General features: G+C 40.0%; 2 protein-coding genes across 3 annotated transcripts in view; both read left to right on the top strand.

The window, feature by feature from the left end:
- Window positions 1-18,707, top strand: part of ELK3 (ETS transcription factor ELK3) — a 409,974-nt gene that overhangs the window by 87,473 nt on the left and 303,794 nt on the right. The window lies entirely within an intron of this gene.
- Window positions 230-13,794, top strand: METAP2 (methionyl aminopeptidase 2). 2 transcript variants are annotated; one of them, XM_063133751.1, is made up of 11 exons: window positions 230-476; window positions 1,554-1,658; window positions 5,125-5,190; window positions 6,606-6,708; window positions 8,191-8,352; window positions 8,864-9,045; window positions 9,125-9,219; window positions 9,313-9,409; window positions 9,700-9,803; window positions 11,742-11,857; window positions 12,545-13,794. In XM_063133751.1, the coding sequence occupies exons 1-11, from the start codon at window positions 314-316 to the stop codon at window positions 12,795-12,797; spliced, it is 1,446 nt and encodes a 481-aa protein (XP_062989821.1). In that variant the 5' UTR covers window positions 230-313; the 3' UTR covers window positions 12,798-13,794. The 2 variants fall into 2 exon arrangements, with proteins under 2 accessions (XP_062989821.1, XP_062989822.1); XM_063133752.1 differs by lacking the exons at window positions 230-476; window positions 1,554-1,658 and adding an exon at window positions 3,358-3,394.

The following is an 18,707-nucleotide window of genomic DNA, read 5'->3' as shown; positions in this document are numbered from 1 at the left end:
TGCAAACTGTTAAAACAAGAGCATGGGGCGGGTCTCCCTTTCGTTGTAGGGAACATGGAAGCTCGGGCTGTAAGCAAGTATCAATCCCGCCTCACACAAGGCAACGCTACAAGCGACATTCCTCCCGCGCCCGCGCGCTCTCCCTCGGCGCCGCCTGCCTGCCTCGGCGCCGAGTCCTCCAGCTTTCCCGGCGTGCCCCTGTGCTGCGCCATAGAGGAGCTCGGGCTAGAGCGGCGCCCCTCGCTCGCTGCCCTCTCTCCCTCGCTGGGTCTGTCGGCGGCAGTCGTGGGAGAGCGACGGCGGGTGCTGCAACATGGCGGGCGTGGAGCAAGGGGGCAGCCCCGAGGAGGAGAAGCACCTGAACGGAGAGCTGCTTCTGGATCCCGAGGAGAGAGAAGGCGCGGTGGGGCCCGGCGCTGACGAAGGCACCAAGAAGAAGCGCAAGAAGAAGAAGAAGAGCAAAGGCGCCGTCGCGGGTACGAGCTGGGCCGGGCGAGATGGAGAGCGAGCGAGTGAACGAGCATTGGGGGAGGCCGCGGCAGAGTGAGGGGGGAAGCTGAGGGAGCAACTTTCTGGAAGGGGCGAGTGCGCATTCTCCTCAATAGGAGTGGGGAGAAGCTGGCCATGTTGGCTGTGGAGGCGAGGGGGAGGAATGGGGTGGGATTATTAGCCCTTCTGCTTGACGGTCGGGTTGTTCTGTGGAGCCATGGCGGTGGCTGTTGTGGGTGAAGTCTTTGGGAAATGTTTCCGGAGTCCGGGTTTTGGGGGTGGGGTGGGATCACGTTGGGTATTAGAGGTGATCAAGTCATGTCAGTGTTATCGTTTCTAACCACAGGCGGCCAAAATAGGTGGTCAGAGAGTCTTAAACTAGAGTGCGGACTGTGCGAAGAATCACTTTCTTGGGGATTGGGTGAGGAGAGGTATCCTGCTGGAGTTTTCTTGGGAAATAGGGAGCAGGCTGGTATACAGCTGTCATAGGATCGCGGGGGGGGGGCGGGGGGAGAGGCAGGAGAGAGATCTTGGAAAATAAAGCAATAGATACAATGCTGCCATATAAGCATAATACCCTGAAGTTCACATGTAATGGGAAGCAGGATCTTAGGTACTGTGGATTTACAATTATACATTGGTATTACGCAACAAAGCGTTTCTCAAAGTAGATGCCTCATCTTTCTGTGAGAGGAAAAAAATGGAGAATTGAGCAGAGGGTTTGGAAGAAATTGAAGCCGCCTAATTTTCCTACAGTAGTGCAGACAGGACTAAAGGTGTATGAGTGTGATCCCTATAGAAATATAAGGTAAAGGGGCTTAAATTGGCCATAGAGACACTGGGCAGAAAAATGGGTATACACTCCCTTAGTTGAAGAAACATCTGGCACCTCTCCTATCGGTGGGGGAGAGATTTGGATCTATGTCCATATTTGAAAGAACATCATCCAGGGCCAGTGAAGAGTTGTAGATCTGAGAAAATAGAATCATAAGATACTGAAAGCATCTTAAGTCTGTTGCTAGACTTTTGCATGATGTTAAATCATCTGCTTATTTTGCAAACAGGACAACAGGAAGCTGAAAGAGAATCAGAGACGACACTTGATGAGATATCAAAACAGATGGATAAACAAACACTGGATGAAAAAGAAAAAGATGAAGATGAAGAGGGTAAGTATAATTTATGCTTCTCTGCCATGTGTAAAATACTAATGTACAAAATAGTTGTAAAGATCTTAAATGGGATTACTGGAGTCATGCTGAAACAGTTCTATGTAGTTGATTGAAAAGGATTGTTAATCTAAAAAGACTAAAATCAAATGGTTTATTCACTGATTTCAAAAAGTGATTACATTCACTATGGAACTGCAACCTTGGAAGCAGGAAAGCAGTATCTATTCATTACAATTCTATTCAAAATTTCATACATTGAGCCCATCAGCATATAGGAAAGATAGTGCAGGGTTAGATATAAGCAGTTAGGTGACCAGGGATTGCTGAGCAGGTATTTCAACCTAGGACTCCCTGGTTCAGCTACAACACTATCCCTACAGGAGTGTATATTGGAGTTCTTATTGGGAAATGATAATAAAGAGTCAAATTGCTATTGATAGAAGCTTATATTTATTTATTTATTAAATTTATATACTGCCCCATAGCCGAAGCTCTCTGGGCAATTTACAAAAGTTAAAAACAGTGAACATTAAAAAGTATACAAAATTTAAAACCATCAAAAATATAAAAACAGTATAAAACAACAGTATCCAATTAAGCAACAACAGAAATCTGGCTACCTTTATTACTCATAATTCCGCATCAGTCATCTGAGTTTATATTCTAAGCAAAATGTAAATCTTTCTCTAGTCATTAAACAGAATTAATACAAATCCAGTTTAATTTCCTCTGAAGTGACAGTTTATTTTGATTATTCTGTGCATAACAAACCATGGATGTAGTGGGAGCTCATTAGCTTCTGTGGGACAAGAATGTAAAGGTTTGCAACTGATTGCTCAATCCAGAGAGATGTATGGAAACAGGCATTTTTATTGTTGTTCATGCAGTGTACCTAGGCTTTGAAAAGCCACACGATGGAGAAGATGGGACTGAAGTTTTGAATAACAGTAAAAAGGGCTCATTGTGTATTATAAAGGGTCATTCTGGATCAAGGATAAGAGCCTGTATAGGACATAGTGGTTAAGTTAGCACTTAATGTCCAAGTTCTGTTACCCTCCAAGTCTTGTTCGCTTTAATTGGACTTGGACAAAAACAACACTTAATGGTCTCATAGTCTCCATGGAAGCATAATGTTTGAATAACTCCCATAAACCCCAGCCACTATGGCCAATGGTCAGGGATTATGGTTTAGTGTGACAAGAATGAGCCACAGTGAGCCTCAGGCTCATCCACTCCGCTCCTTTCGCATGGCCACAAAATGTTTGGAAGCTTTTGTTTAACATTTGTTGTGTCGTTTGAACCCAACAAATCTTAATTAAAGCAAGTGGAAACAAGCCAGCTGCCTATCGCAGATTGTGACGATAGCTTTAACCACAGTTTAGGGTTCGGGCATAATACTAAATTGTGGTCAATTGGTGGAAGTGTCAGTCTCCTCACAACCATACCAGAGGAAGAGAGGGGATGGGGAGGCATGTGAGCCTGAGGCTTGCTGTGAGTCCTTTAGCGTGATATTTGAACATAGCTAATGCAGTATTCCTTCTTAGTGTTGAAATAGATGTCTAGTATTCCACCCACCCCACCCCTGTTTAATAGCTTATGCTCTAATGAATTGAATTTTTCACTACTTCAGTTTCCTTTAGTTCAGGGAAGACTGTGAATATTAAGTGACTGTTAAGTGATGGTGCCAAAGTGATGGAAGAAACTAAGAACAATGTCAGAAGTTACTGTTAGAAGTAAGAATTGCTTTGAAGGTTATACCAACAGTCATCTAGTCCAGCAATCTTTCTTTAATGGTGGCTGGGTGAAATAGTTATGCATGTCATTGTTTTATAATCATAGCATGTGTTTTTATGTAATTCCAAGAAATAAAAGATAGTACTCTAAATATAATGATAAATGAGGATTTTTATATTTTTGACCAAATTAAGGATCCTTCAGAATCTTTATTGTTACATTATGTTTGGCAAAAGGAAACAGTGATTTTATAGCTAATGCTAAGCATATTACTTGGAGGCAAGTTCCATTCAACTCAGTGGGACTTAGTATGCCTAGGTTTCAATCTTGGTCAGAAACAGTAGTTATAGTCCACATGGAAAGCTTGCAGCAGTCTTCAAGGACACGGCAACCCAAATAGTTTGGCTTGCTAATTGGCAAATTTACCAGCAGTACCGCAGAAGAAACCTGTAATAAGTGAATAGCAGCAGCTATAGAACTGAGTATTGCCAGCGTCTGCAGTGGTTAGCATAGGGAACTGGAAAGTATTCCAAATCTGTAGATGACTGAACTATATGCCAGAACTTTTTCTGATGTAGTGTAAATGAATTAAACCCAGTTCAAGGACAAGAGAAATCTGAAACAGTTTTAATTCACTAAAATGAGAAGCAGAGTTAAAGAACATTGACTGTTTAAAGAACAAATGTATATTTGTTTCAGAATGTGCTGGAACAGATGAATAGCACTTTTTAAAAATAATAATCTAGAACTCATTTTTAAAGTAGTCATATTTGAAATGTTTAATGGCTTAACTATATCTTATTAACAATCATTTTAATCAAATCTAAAATGTATCCTCGTATCCTAGTTTTTTTTTACAAAACAGTTCACTATCGAAATGTGATTTTCTTATTTGAAAACTTTGGTTGATCTAAAATTCAGAATTATAATAAAAAAGTGCATATATCAGTAATTAGAAACTGGTAATTGGCTCCCTGAATTACCAATTGCCACTCAATCTTCTTTCTCTTTTCGTTTCCTCCCCCTTTCCCTTCTCCATTGAACTATAGAAACAAAAGAGAAACTTTCTAGGTAGTGATCCTAATCTGTTCATAGATTTTCAGCTCTTCCCCTGCTAGCCAGTTAACCCAAACGTTTCTGGAGGTATCTGTTGTAACTTCATGTCTTTTTAGCAAATAAGATGGTATGTAAATGTGAATAGTGAATAATAAAATAAAAAGAAAGGATAAGGAAGTATGTGGGCAGAAGGTGTAATTAGTGATAGGGAGAACAACATATGACTTGCTTGGGTGAGCCCTGATTTTTATTGCTTCCTAGTGTAATGCTGATTCATTAATTGTTACACTTTGAATGTGGTCGTTGTGTACACATTGCTCTATGTTGTACATAGAATTGCACGTGAAGAAGCTTTCTGCAAAAAGTGGGCAGGACTTCATCACAATTTTCAGTCCTCTTCTTCTCACAGCATGGTAAGATCCAGTTACACAGTATCAGCAGGGATTGAGACATTTAGTACAATCTATGCATCACATAATCTACATACTTATGGAACAGTGCTCTGTGCAGGTTTGATGTTATGTTAGCATGCAGTTTGGGTGAGTCTAGTCAGTTGCCATAATGTAGCTTTGGCTGTCATTTTTTGCCAAACTACTGTTGACCCGATTTTTCTTCTTGCATCTTTGGAATAAGTGCTAGCTCTATCAGTTATTTATACATTTGTTTTCTGTAGATGGTGATGGTGAAGGTGATAATGCAGCAGGGAAGAAGAAGAAGAAAAAGAAAAAGAAGAAAGGACGTAAGTGTTGACTGCATAGTTGTACCATGAATATTATTTCTATTCATGCCATGTTTCTGAAGCTTATGTATGATGCTGCCTTATACTTAGTACATGTGTTCATCTAGTTTAGTATTGGCCATTGTCTGTCAGTGGCATGCTCTTGGGCAACAGTCTTTCCCAGTGGGTATCTATATGAGGTTGCATTGGCACCTCGAGCCCCTACTATCCCACGCCTGTGCTCCTGCCGGTTGTCCCCATGGCAAGGAGCGAGCACGGGGTTTGCTTCAGCTGCTGCACCCATGCCACCACACCTGTGCACCACCATGCAGTTGCGCATCACTGCATGGGTGCTGCAGGGTGCCCCCATGGGTTTTTTAAAAAGCCTTTCTTTTTTTAAAACTTTACACACTTCTCCAGATTGGTGTCCTTCTGCCCGTGCCGGAGAAGTGCAGAGGCATTCCGGCGGTCATTTGACTCGCTGCCCCCCCTCCTCTTCCCTGTCTAGTGATGGCGACTAATCAGAGGTCGCCATTGGCCGGACACGCCTCCGAAGCAACCCTGGAGCAAGGAGACAGGCAGCAGATGCCATCGTCATATTGCTGAAAGAGGAAAAAGTCAGAGTATGTCCCCAACTTTTAAAATTCGGATCATCAGGGTAAAGCCCTGGGATGGCTCCGAAATGGGTGCTGCGCCATATAAATGACGTAGCACCACTGCGGATCCATCCTGGGGATTTCTCTTCATCAAGACAAGCCCCCAGCCCTGTCAACTGAGATCTTTTTACTGGAGATGCAAGTGACTAACCTGCATAAAAATCAAGTGCTGTATCACTGAACTTTGACCTCTTCCCTATACACTTAAGATTATTGCTTACAGTTACAATTTAATGTTTTTTAAAAGTAATTTTTTTTTAATAGCTGTTCTATAATAAATTCCATGGATATCTGCCAAATAGGCAATCTTTTACCAAAAACGGTTAATAGTTCTAATGGAGTTGTGTTGCAATGGAGAGGACTTGAGCTCTTAGCAACTGTTGGTCCTCTGGCCATTGGGTAGAGCTCTCCTGTCATAGATAAGCTACTTGCTGGGAGGGGACACAAGCTGAGGGTTGGTGATTTACATGGGACAGATATCAGAACAAAGTCACTGTCTTGATAAGTAGGGGCATTTAGACTGTGTGGAGATATTGTAGTTGTTTTAAAGAAATTGATAACTGGTATGCACAAGCCAGGCTTTTGGGCTAAGACTGACTCTTTTTAGCAGTTGTGAAAGGCACTCTGAGAAACGGCTAAGTTATTTGAGAATATCCAGGCATGGTTTCTGTTTTGGATGTGAGCCCATGCAGGAGGCAAGGTTTAAATACGTATATTTTGAAAATAATAGAACTAGATTTTGCATTCAAAGGAATTCAACATCTGCATTTCACCCAACAGCTAAAGTCCAGACAGATCCTCCATCTATTCCAATATGTGATTTGTTTCCCAGTGCTACATATCCCAAAGGTGAAGAGTGTGAGTATCCACCAACACAAGATGGGTATGTATCCTTCAGTTTTAAAATGCAGAGGGCAGTACACTTGACAGAAAATTATTTTTCATAGGATCGCCTAATTGCCTATTTTAGATGGCCAGATTATTACACTTTGCACTTTAGTTTTCTGCTACTTTAGGGGATCATTTTAATTGAAAGAGGGTATATCTTAGAGAATACCCTTCTATAGAACTTTGTGTGTTGGTAGTTGGTTTTGGTGAGAATGCCGCTGTGCTTCATGAGTTAGTGCCACTTCTATATGTTACTATTCACTTGGTACTTGGGATTTTTTTTTAGTACAGTCATGTTATGAATAGTAAGAATGTACATAACTGTGAATGTGCTAGCAACATGTACTAGAGCATCAGCACAATTCTTATTAGGCCTATGTTTGTGTGTGTATTTTGTTTGCAAAAGCCAGTTATTGCCGTTTATACATATCGCTCTGAAGTGAAAGCCATAAATATTTTATACTCCAGCAATGTATGAAGCAAGCTCTAAGTGTGTTCATCTATTTTCACAAATTTGGAGATTATACAAAGAGATCTACACTGGAGTCCTTAACCCATTTAAGAGATCAATGCACCTATTCTTCATGTCTTTAATACATTTGCCAACCTCATGCCTTGTCATGCACATGAAGTGCTTTGTGTAGGCCTAAAATCTGTGATAACACATAAAAGTATATGCACTGTGTGACAAGCATTAAGGTGGTAGAGTGGATTGTACCATTTTGGACTGCAGGTGAGGGGCCAGTTTTGAACGCCTCTGTGTAAACATTTTTCTGCAAGTGAAACAAAAACAGCAAAGCAAGGAGAACTTTCAGTCCAGCCTGCTCCATACTTTGCTGGTGGTTCCATTTGCAGAGTGGTGGTGCAGGGAATATCAAAAAATGTGACCCTTCCCATGTGCATTCTGAAGTGGTACATTCCTCTTTGCCATCTTATTCTACTGCATTTGTGTAGGCTAGGCCTAAAATTAAGAGGGGATGTGTCCAGACATCTGAATTCTTCCTTCTCAAAAGATAACCTGGCAAAATAGCTCAACTGTGGGTTGTTGTTTTTTACATTTCCCTAAATTCCAAACTCTAGGGACAAGTTACCTAAGTTTTTTAGTGGTTGATCTGGTATAGCTGCAGTATTAACAATGTCATCTTTAAAAAGTTTTCACACCAATTTCTAACTGCTTCTTGAATGTGACGATTTAAAGAGCCCTTTGGGAGGTTTTGTAGAATGAATTGACAGCAAGTATTGTTTGTACACCCCTCTGGAACTTGGCCATACTGTGCTAGCTGAAGATTAATAATTTGAGCAATTGCAAGTAGTTTGTAAGGATACTTCTGGCAATCTAAAAATGTGTATATTAATATATATTTCCTGTCTGGTACAGGGAGGAGTGGCTTATTTAGTGAACCAATTCAAGCATATTATTATCACCTAAGTTTGAATTACATGCTAGCTTAACTGTCTTTGTATTGCAACATTAAAGTCGAACTGCTGCTTGGAGAACCACAAGTGATGAAAAGAGAGCACTAGATCAAGCAAGTGAAGAGATCTGGAATGATTTCAGAGAAGCTGCTGAAGCACATAGACAAGTGAGGAAATATGTTATGAGCTGGATCAAGCCTGGAATGACAATGATAGAAATCTGGTGAGAATAGAAGACTATAGGATTTTTTATTATTATTATTGAAGGTTGTACTCAGGAGTTGAAATCTTTATAGGTTTAATTAAATGTGTTGGGCATGCTTTTGTTTAGGAGATTGGGTTCTCTACCAGTTCTCATAGTGATGGTTGCAAAATCATCATGTTTAAGCAGAGCTGTCTAGTTCTCAAACAAAACCATTATTCTGCATATATTTCTTTTTTTGTTTTGTTTTTGCATAACTCCCTACAGGCTTTGATGCTAGGGAAAAATTAGCTGTCACAAAGTTGCTGCAAAACTGTTTTAACAGATGTTGTGATGTAGCCAGAGATATGGCACTTCGCTTTTTGGGCTTGGGGCAGCAAGCATTAGTCTCTAACTGTAAGAATATTGTCAGTAGTATCCATAGCAAAACAAAATGTACTGTTTGAAGTTTCTAAAATGTAGCTCCTAGGTAGCTAAATAAAGCTGTTGGAAAACAGATCCTTTCATGTAACAGAGACATTTGCTTTCCTAGTGAAAAACTAGAAGACTGTTCTCGGAAGTTGATCAAAGAGAATGGCTTAAATGCTGGGCTTGCATTTCCTACGGGGTGTTCTCTGAATAACTGTGCAGCCCACTACACTCCCAATGCTGGAGATCCAACTGTATTGCAGTATGATGATATCTGCAAGATAGATTTTGGAACACATGTTAGTGGTGAGTTTTCTCTTGCTTATTACGCGTTAGATAATTTAGTAGAAGCACATGATTTTATCTAATTTGTATCTAATTTCAGGTCGTATCATTGACTGTGCTTTTACTGTCACATTCAATCCAAAATATGACAGACTCTTACAAGCTGTAAAAGATGCAACAAATACTGGAATAAAGGTATACTCACATGGGGAAGTGTAACTTTAGTTCTTATCTACTTTGTGAGAAAAATATATATCTTCAATTCCAACCTGTCTTGTGTGCGTACAGTGTGCTGGAATAGATGTTCGCCTTTGTGATGTTGGTGAATCTATTCAAGAAGTCATGGAGTCTTATGAAGTTGAAATTGATGGCAAAACGTATCAAGGTAAATTTATTTCCATCTAGTACACATAGTCTTCAAAATGAGGAGGGTATGTGTGTATTATATATAGTTACAGACACACACTATTTGAATGACTGCTTACAGTTGGTACCAACAAGTAAAATATTTTGAGACTTTTCTTTTAAGTTCTTGACTTTTTTATTTATTAGTCTTCAGGAATTTCATATAGCAAGTAGGTGCTTTTAAAGAAAATAATTGTTTATTATATTAGGTTAACTATTCTAATTACCTAAGTGCAATGATCTCATGATGTTTTATATTTTATATAACAGTGAAACCAATTCGCAACCTGAATGGACACTCTATTGGACCATACAGGATACATGCAGGCAAAACTGTTCCCATTGTGAAAGGAGGAGAAGCAACAAGAATGGAAGTAAGCAGATAACTCTGTACAGCCTTGACCCTATATATGAGTTCTATGGGTTTTACTCCCACTGAATGTATTCATAGTGTTAGACAGTTAATATTTACAATTGGACTGCCAAACTTTGTATGGCTTGATTTGGCATGCCCCTCCACCCCCACATTCTTGACAGAATATTTTAGTATGTATTCTGTACTAATAAATTACTTGAAAGCCAGAAATATGTAGCTGCTGCTCACAATGAAATGCTGTGAATATGTATGCATTAAAAAGTTCCATTCCCTTGTTTAGTTTTGTACAGGGAAAGATAATTTTTAGATAAAAGAAAGTATTAAGTAAAAACAAGATAAAATATGGGAGGTGAACTTTTCATTTAGGAAAAAGGGAAAGCTGGTTGGTTGATTTCAAAAGAAGGGAGTGAGATTCATGCATTATCTAATTAATACCACAGTTAATGAGAAAGACTATCCAAACCATCTCATTTAACAATGACTCTCCAGGAATAATCCAGAACTCACAGAATGTATTTTACTTACTCTGGAAATTGTTTTACATATTATTACCCACCCCAAGTATAACCGATTTGGGTTGTCACTGCCCTACTTCCTGATAGTTTATCTACCAGCAAAACTTACTGGGCCAGAAAATGTTTTCAAGACATATAACTAATTTCTAATTCTAAAATGAAGCATGACTTACACTGTAAACTGCCTGTGTGTGAGATTGCCTTGGAACCATATGTAAGTAAATGTCCAAAAAAATTCTTGGAGGAAGAGTAGATTTTCTTAATAAATAAATATTAATTATTTGAGCGAATCCTAATATGTTAGATTAAACTGTATCTAAGTATCACCCTGACAGTGTTTGAAAAAAACTTATTTGAGAGCAGAGTTCTCAGACTATGGTCTGTGGACGACTTGTGATCCATGAGCTCCATTTAGGTGATCTATACATGACTCTGCTCTTGGATTATTTTTTTCTGACAATGAAGATAGAATAAAGGAGACCTGTCTTATGAACCTGCGATTTTCATAATTTTGGAGCTGGCTTTTGAACATGTTGCCAGTGATTAAGAAATATATATTAAAATATGAGTTATGTATGTGCTTTGATTTGTAGAACAAATAAAATTTAAGTGGCCCACCATGAGCTCCAGTAATTTACAAGCAGTCTGCAAAAAACTGAGAATGCTGATTTAGAGGAAGTGAATAAAATAGTCATATATTCCACAAGTATGTTGCCTATATATCTGCTCTGTAGATCATTATGTATTTATCTGAGAACTTCAAGAGGAGAAACTGTATTAGTCTATCATTAAAATAATGTTGTGGCACCTTTGAAGAACAGATATATTGTCACATTATATTGTCACATTAGCTTTTGTGGGCTAGAGCCCACATTGTCAAATGCACTCAAACATAACCCTGAGACTAATTCTGTTTACCCTACTCTTCTTATTTATTTATTTTATTTATTTATTACATTTTTATACCGCCCAATAGCTGAAGCTCTCTGGGCAGTTCACAAAAATTAAAACCATAATAAAACAACCAACAGGTTAAAAGCACAAATACAAAATACAGTATAAAAAGCACAACCAGGATAAAACCATGCAGCAAAATTGATATAAGATTAAAATACAGAGTTAAAACAGTAAAATTTAAATTTAAGTTAAAATTAAGTGTTAAAATACTGAGAGAATAAAAAGGTCTTCAGCTGGCGATGAAAGGAGTACAGTAGGCGCCAGGCGGACCTCTCTTGGGAGCTCATTCCACAACCGGGGTGCCACAGCGGAGAAAGCCCTCCTTCTAGTAGCCACCTGCCTCACTTCCTTTGGCAGGGGCTCACGGAGAAGGGCCCCTGTAGATGATCTTACGGTCCGGGCAGGTACATATGGGAGGAGGCGTTCCTAGTATTTACCTAGTATGTGTCTCTGTCTCACTATAGGAGGGAGAAGTATATGCTATAGAAACCTTTGGTAGCACAGGAAAAGGTGTTGTACATGATGATATGGAATGTTCTCATTATATGAAGAACTTTGATGTTGGACATGTGCCAATAAGGTAAGTCCTGCTTTTTCTCAAAAAAGAAAAAAAAGTGACTTTAGTTCTGTGTGCACTGTGGAAAGGAATAGCTTGGCTAATGCAAAATTTTAAAACAGTTACAGTAAGTAGATAGTACTTATATGAAATACAGTGTAGGTGCCCTTGTGAAATAGAAATCTTGGACAAACAACTATTTACTTTTAAAAGCACTGCTGTAGAGATTTCTAATCAAAATATTCTCTAGCTACAGTACAGCATTACCTTTTACAAAGGAAATGCTGAAAACATTTGTTGTAAAACATTTTATCAATAAGAGAAAACATGTTTAAAGTCCAGTTGATCAGGAAAATTAGGGTTCAGAGGAAGTGGTAGAGTGTTGGATTGTTAGTAATATCTGAAACTTTGGTTCTAATTGGACATATTGCTATTGCAATGGAAAGAAAATGGTTTCTCTCTTCCATAACCAACAATTTGGACACAGTGGGAAATTACGATGCTCTGGATCTTGGTCTCAAGTGATGACTTAATGCTCAATCCTAAACATGAGGAAGTAAGCTCCATTAAATACAGTGAGCCTTACTTTTGAGTAAACATGCATAGGATTGTGCAGTAAGTATCTGCCCAATAGTTGTATCTATTTCAAAAGCAAATGCTTCTGTGCATCAGCCTTTCTTCCTGCTCATTCAATGTACTCTTTTCTCCTAGGCTTCCAAGAGCTAAACACTTGCTGAATGTTATCAATGAAAACTTTGGCACCCTTGCCTTCTGTCGCAGATGGCTAGATCGTCTGGGCGAAAGTAAATATCTAATGGCTCTGAAGAACCTGTGTGACTTGGGTATAGTGGATCCATACCCTCCCCTGTGTGATATTAAAGGCTCCTACACAGCACAGTTTGAGCATACCATATTATTGCGTCCAACATGCAAAGAAGTTGTCAGCAGAGGCGATGACTATTAAACTTCAAGGCCATTACCTCACCTATGTACTCTGTTGGAACACATAATCCCAGAATAAATTTGCAGTCTGTTTTAACAGTGGACCCAATGTGATAACTTTCCATATTTGGAAGAGAGGAATTTAATCAAAGGCAAGTTCTCTAATGTAACTAACCAAGGAAAAACAGCTTTGGGGGCCTCTAGAATATTTCAGGTTACTTCTATATTTTTCTTTTATGGGAAATATGCTATAAAGCACCATTTTTAGTTTGGAATGAGTTATACATATTGTTTGGAATATTTCTGAGAGAAGGCTTTTCAGATATTTATATTACCATATTCTTACTTGAATGCTTCGAATGACTTCACCTGATTTCTGCACCTAAGTTGTCTGGTATTGCCTTTTAAACTTCCTGGAATCCATTTTGTAAAAAAAATACAAAATAAAGACAGATTTTCAAATCTAAAACCAAATACGGTTTTTAAAAGTGTTACAGTCCTAAGTAGCAGTACATTGGAAAAACAGACTTATTAAATCTTGTTTTCGAAATATGCTTGCTACAGTATATCTACTTACACTTGAAGCCAACGCAAGATATGGTCTTCCTATATGGCATGAAGCTTGCCTTGTTTTGAGTCATAAAGTTATCAACTTTCTGAAATGCATCTGCTCTCACCCATGGTATACTGTGGCTTAGATTGCATAGACGGAAGGAACTTTTGAATAGGGAGTCAGAGGTCTTGCTGCAATTCTCTAATGATAATCATACTAGTCAGTATTGGCGACTTACCATCATTTGAGCTTTTGGTTACATTACTTACTTAATGTAAGCCTGTAAGTATTCCAGGTTTCATTAGAAATTTCTGCTAATAAAAGCTTGATACATTAGGCTCTCTTCTCCTGTACTTGTGTAATAGCAGTAGGGCTGAGGCTAATCAAAAAGAAACATCAGTCTCTTTCCTTTTCTACGACATTGCTGTCCATCATTCTGTTCTTGGCATTAAAAAGATTTTAGTAAGTGGTGTGTTTTCTTCTAGTCAAAACAAGTGTAAACACGATTAGTAAAGTCAATCTCTTTCTATATGGTATGGACTTGTATGATTAATGACCATTCATAAAGTATGTTTTAGTAGCCATCCAGGGTAATAGATGGGAGAATAATTTTTATCTTCCTATTATAAACTTAGGATGTGTTTTGGTAGAGCTAAGATATAGAAACTGCAGGGCTTGCTTATTAAGCTATTGCAGACATCCCAAATTTGGTGCCAAGATGTTTTGGACCATCACCCCAGTTAGCATGGCCGATGGTCAGGAAACATTTTTGATTGACTCACACTTCCTTGCTTAAATCGGGGGTGGGTGGGGAGACGGACCGCCAGGGTTTTATTTAAAATATTTCTTGGCCGCCATTCAGGGCAAAGCCCTCACAAGGTGGCTTACAATAAAATATGTCCCCAGATGGCCACATCCATTTACGAGAACTATCAGTTGTTTGGTTTCCTTGCTTTTGTACAGCTCCCCACCCCATTCTAAAGGCCTTAAAATTGGTTACTGGTAGTAAGAGTGTTAAACTAAAGCAATTTTTTTGGCCATGTCTCTTAGCTGCCACCGCCGCCCTGAGAGCTCCAAAATTGAATTTGACCCTCGAGTTGAAAAAGGCATTGCCCAATACAATAGTTAGAGCCACCAATAAGTCTCTTATTCATGTGATGACAGTTGTTTTCATTACATTTTAGCACTTTTTCTATTTAATTCTGCAACCTGGAGATTTTTTAATTTTAGGTATGCTCCACACTATTGACACTACGTGAGTGCAGAAGAACTAAAGAACTGAGTTTTTATTAATTATGTATGTGTGCTTCCCAACATGTACTTCTGCAGAAGACAAATCTAAAGCTGCAAACAGACCAACTCAATAGCAACACATTGAGTAGTTCCTGTTGTGCCATTGGAGCCTGGATTGCCCTGTGTAAAACTGAAGTAAAACGCAAAATGCAAAGAAAAAACAAGACAAAAATTCCTACTGTCAGTCAGGAGAATGTTCTGAATGATGCTACTGTTGCTAGGGTCAGAAAAGAACTGAGCCAGAAGGCAGTAGACGTGCTTGTCTGAGTGTGCCTCCTGTCAAAATGTTTCATTGCCTTGCTCTAGAAAGTTCAGAGTACTGCTCTGCACAAGCATAGAACCCATCTATGTGACTGCATAGAGACAGGTGAAAAAATATATGGAAAATATTTATTTGCATAGCACCATCAATGTACATGGTGCTGTACATAGTAAAAGAATAAAACAGCAAATTTCTGGAAAGCTGAAAGGTCCCTCAAAACAGGAAAAATGACATGAGAAAAACTATAAACATTGGCATAGAGTTAGAACAGCCTTTTTATGGTTCCAGGCAATAGTAATTTTGTGATAAGTTTCTACTAGTTTTCTTATAGTGGAGAGCTACTTTTGCTGGTGGGTTGTTACTTAAAATCCAGTCTAAACTTGGAAGACCAACACTGCAATCCTATACAGGTTTATTTGAAAGCAAGTCACATTCTTCTGTTAGGCTAGCTCCCAAGTAAGTGAGAATAGGATGTTATGCTGAATAAGGTAGATGAAGCTCTTTCTTGACAGGTACATGCAGAGAAGGAAAAGCATTGCTTGCTGAATTTCTGCTTATGTAGCTACTGCCAGAAAAATCTTTCCTGAATTCAATACAGTCCAGGTAGAGACCAGCAAGTTAGAGCTCTTAAAATACATACTGTAGTGAGTTCTTCTCTCATAGAATAGGACTTTGTGCTTGGTATGCTTGATTCTCTTCTGTGTGATGTTCAGTTGGGTTTGGGGCTCTCTCAAGATAGTAGAGCAGAGATAGAGAACTTCTTTCAGCCCAAGTGCCAAATTTCATTTTGGAGCAGCTTTCTGGGACCAGTAGTACATTCCAGTAGTAGGCAGGGCCCAAAATACAAAGAACAGAATATTTTAGGTTAAAGCTTTTACTCCCGGTAGACAGGTTTCTTACTGGTAAGTGTAGTTCTTCGAGTGGTCATCTGTGCAATCACGCGTATGGGTTGTGTGCCTGCATGGAGCCTCATATCAGAAAAGTTCTATAGCCGAGGAATTTTAGGCAGGAATCCTTCCCCTGTCGCGAACTGCACATGTCCTAAAGAGTTCCCACTTATTCCCTCAGTTTTTCGTCCGCCACTGTGGCAACCTCGTTTGGGAACCTCATTTTTTGAGGCGTTTTTCAATCATAATTGCTTTTATTCGACTTTCCTATTTCTATATTCTACTTCTTTCTTTCCTTGTTTACAAAAAAAAAAAGTTTCTGTCTTGTTCACGTCGTTACCTGGAGGGGTGCATGGCCTTCAAGCCCTTTTTCGAAAAGTCTACAAAGTGCAGCAGCGTTGTTACTGTGTCAGATGGACACTCTTTGTGCCTCCTATGTTTAGGAGAGGGACATGTAGTTGTATCCTGCCAATTCCGTCAAGCATTCTCGAAATAATGAGATGCCATTGATCAGACAGGTTGAAGGCAACCCTTTGGAATAAGGCTTTACTAGCCTTAGAACAGCTGCAGCCACAAGTGGCTCCTCCCGTGACCAATATGGGAGAGAGATCCCCTGAACCATCTATGCCAGGGACAAGCTGTCAATTTGATTCAACACCAGGCAGCTCTCGGACATTGTCAGTTGCTAAGAAATTGACAAAAGCAAAAACCAAGCCTCTAAAACATTCCACTCCAGCGGCTGCGGATGAGAAAACGTCTATTCACAAGAATGGGGATGCAGAGAGTGCTTAAAAAAACTAAAACCACGGACACGAACTCCACTACATCGACTGTCACCAACACCATCTCTTCAACCCAGTCCGTTGCTAACTTCCTCTCGAGATCAGAGGAATGTTCCTCTGATCCTTTATTAGCATCGCTGCTTCCAATTTCACAGATGGCACCAATAGCTGAGCATCGACAACTAACCTCTATGTCTGAGGGCGAAATTAGAGCTACTTCATCAATTGCACATCGATTGGAGAGGAAATACCCAAGGTCTCCACACAGAGATCATCCCAGAGGATCACCTGACTGTTTTCAATTCCTTCAAGGGATTATTATCAACCTAGAGGCAAATTTAGAGGCAGATCTTGTTCCCCATTGGATCAGGACAGGCATACGGGTTGGCCACAGCCCTATGACAAGGATAGGTACTGGGAACCAGATCCCTATGAACCTTATGCTTATGATAGATGACGGCACAAACCACCACCATTTTATCAACATAGATGTCCTTCCGCTACGATCGCTAGACCACTACCTTCCTCTGATCCAGTTGTTCCACCTCCTCCTGGGAGCACAATAGTAGGCAGGGCCCAAAATACAAAGAATACCAGTACATTTTAGTTTAAAGCTTTTACTCCCAGTCATGGAAGATTTCAGAGAAGCCTTTGAACCTTTAGAATGGGGTGTGGGTAGGGGAAGAGAACTGCACAAAAGCCAGGAAAGAATCAGAGGTTGAGAGAAAGGGTGTGTGGCCTGGAGGGCCAGATTTGGCCCATGGCCTGAGGTTCTGAACTCCTGTAATAATAGCTGACTCTTCTACTCTGCCTCTTGTACTGATGGCTGCCTTATGATAAAGGTTTATCAAAAATTAAGTAATGTGTTGAGAGAAACATTTTAATAGCTTGATTATTCAGGTATACCCTCCCCCTCCCCCCCAAATCACGTTTAAGAGAATTCACTACCAAATTTTATGGTCACCATTCTGAAATTGTATGGATCTTCCTTGATAAGCCATAATACCTAAATATTATCTCTATTTACTCAGTTGAATTCAGACTTAAGCATGAGCAACTGGGCTTCCCGAAATGGGCCCCCTCTTTTCCATTCCAGCCCCCAGAAAATGCTACATAGTCAAAGGAGCCTCTACAGAATGAGATGAACTGTGTTGAGGGGGGCACAAAAATTAGGCAGAACAACCTTCCAGAGGTAGACCCCTTCCTCACATGGAAGGCAGATCCTAGATCCCAACGTATTTCCTGTTGCTTTTGGGGGGAAAGCAACAGGAGAAAGCAATTTGAATACTTAATCATGTTCAAGTGCCAGGATGAGTAGCTAATACATGCAGGATAGATAACCTGGCGCCATCCAGATGTTTTGGACTACAACTTCCTAATTCCTTACCATTGGCCATGTTGCCTGGGGCTGATGGGAATCGTAGCCTGGAAGGCATTAGGTTGCCTAGTCCTGAGTATAGGCCTATTAGCTCCTCCTTATACTGGAATTTGTACATCTATGAGCTTTCAAATTGCCTTCCCCCGCGGTTTCATCTAGTCCCACACCCTAACTAGATCGTAAGAACATAAGAAATGCCATGCTGGATCAGACCAAGGGTCCATCTAGTCCAGCACTGTTTACACTGTGACCAACCAGCCATCAGCCAGGGGCCAACAAGCAGGACATGGTGCAACAGCACCCTCCCACCCATGTTCCCCAGCAACTGGTGCACACAGGCTTACTGCTTCAAGTACTGGAGATAGCACACAACCATCAGGGCTAGTAGCTATTGCTGTTAGGAATTTATCCAACCCCCTTTTAAAGCCATCCAAATTGGTGGCCATCACTACATCCTGTGGTAGTGAGTTCCATAATTGAACTATGCACTGTGTGAAGTACTGCCTTTGTCCTAGATCTCCCACCAACCAGCATCATGGGATGTCCCCTGGTTCTAGTATTTTGAGAGAGGGAGAAAAATGTCTCCCTATCCACATTCTCCACACCATGCATAATTTTGTACACCTCTATCATGTCTCCCCTTAGCCTCCTTTTTTCCAAGCTAAACAATCCTAGTTGATGTAACCTTCCCTCAAAGGGGAGATGAGATGCTCCACCCCTTAATAATTTTAGTTGCCCTTTTTCCAGCTCCATAATATCCTTTTTTAGGTGTGGTGA

Source organism: Elgaria multicarinata, chromosome 9, assembly GCF_023053635.1.
Source record: "Elgaria multicarinata webbii isolate HBS135686 ecotype San Diego chromosome 9, rElgMul1.1.pri, whole genome shotgun sequence".
Lineage (NCBI taxonomy): Eukaryota > Metazoa > Chordata > Lepidosauria > Squamata > Anguidae > Elgaria > Elgaria multicarinata.
The sequence above is the reverse complement of the archived record's forward strand: the minus strand, read 5'-3'. Positions and strand labels throughout refer to the sequence as shown.

What these genes read in the sequence shown, in the direction of transcription:
- METAP2 (XM_063133751.1), top strand. Translation starts at nt 314, where the DNA reads ATGGCGGGCGTGGAGCAAGGGGGCAGCCCCGAGGAGGAGAAGCACCTG. An exon ending in AAAAGATGAAGATGAAGAGG is followed by an intron (nt 1,659 to 5,124) that starts GTAAGTATAATT and finishes TGTTTTCTGTAG; the next exon opens with ATGGTGATGGTGAAGGTGAT. An exon ending in GTTGGACATGTGCCAATAAG is followed by an intron (nt 11,858 to 12,544) that starts GTAAGTCCTGCT and finishes CTTTTCTCCTAG; the next exon opens with GCTTCCAAGAGCTAAACACT.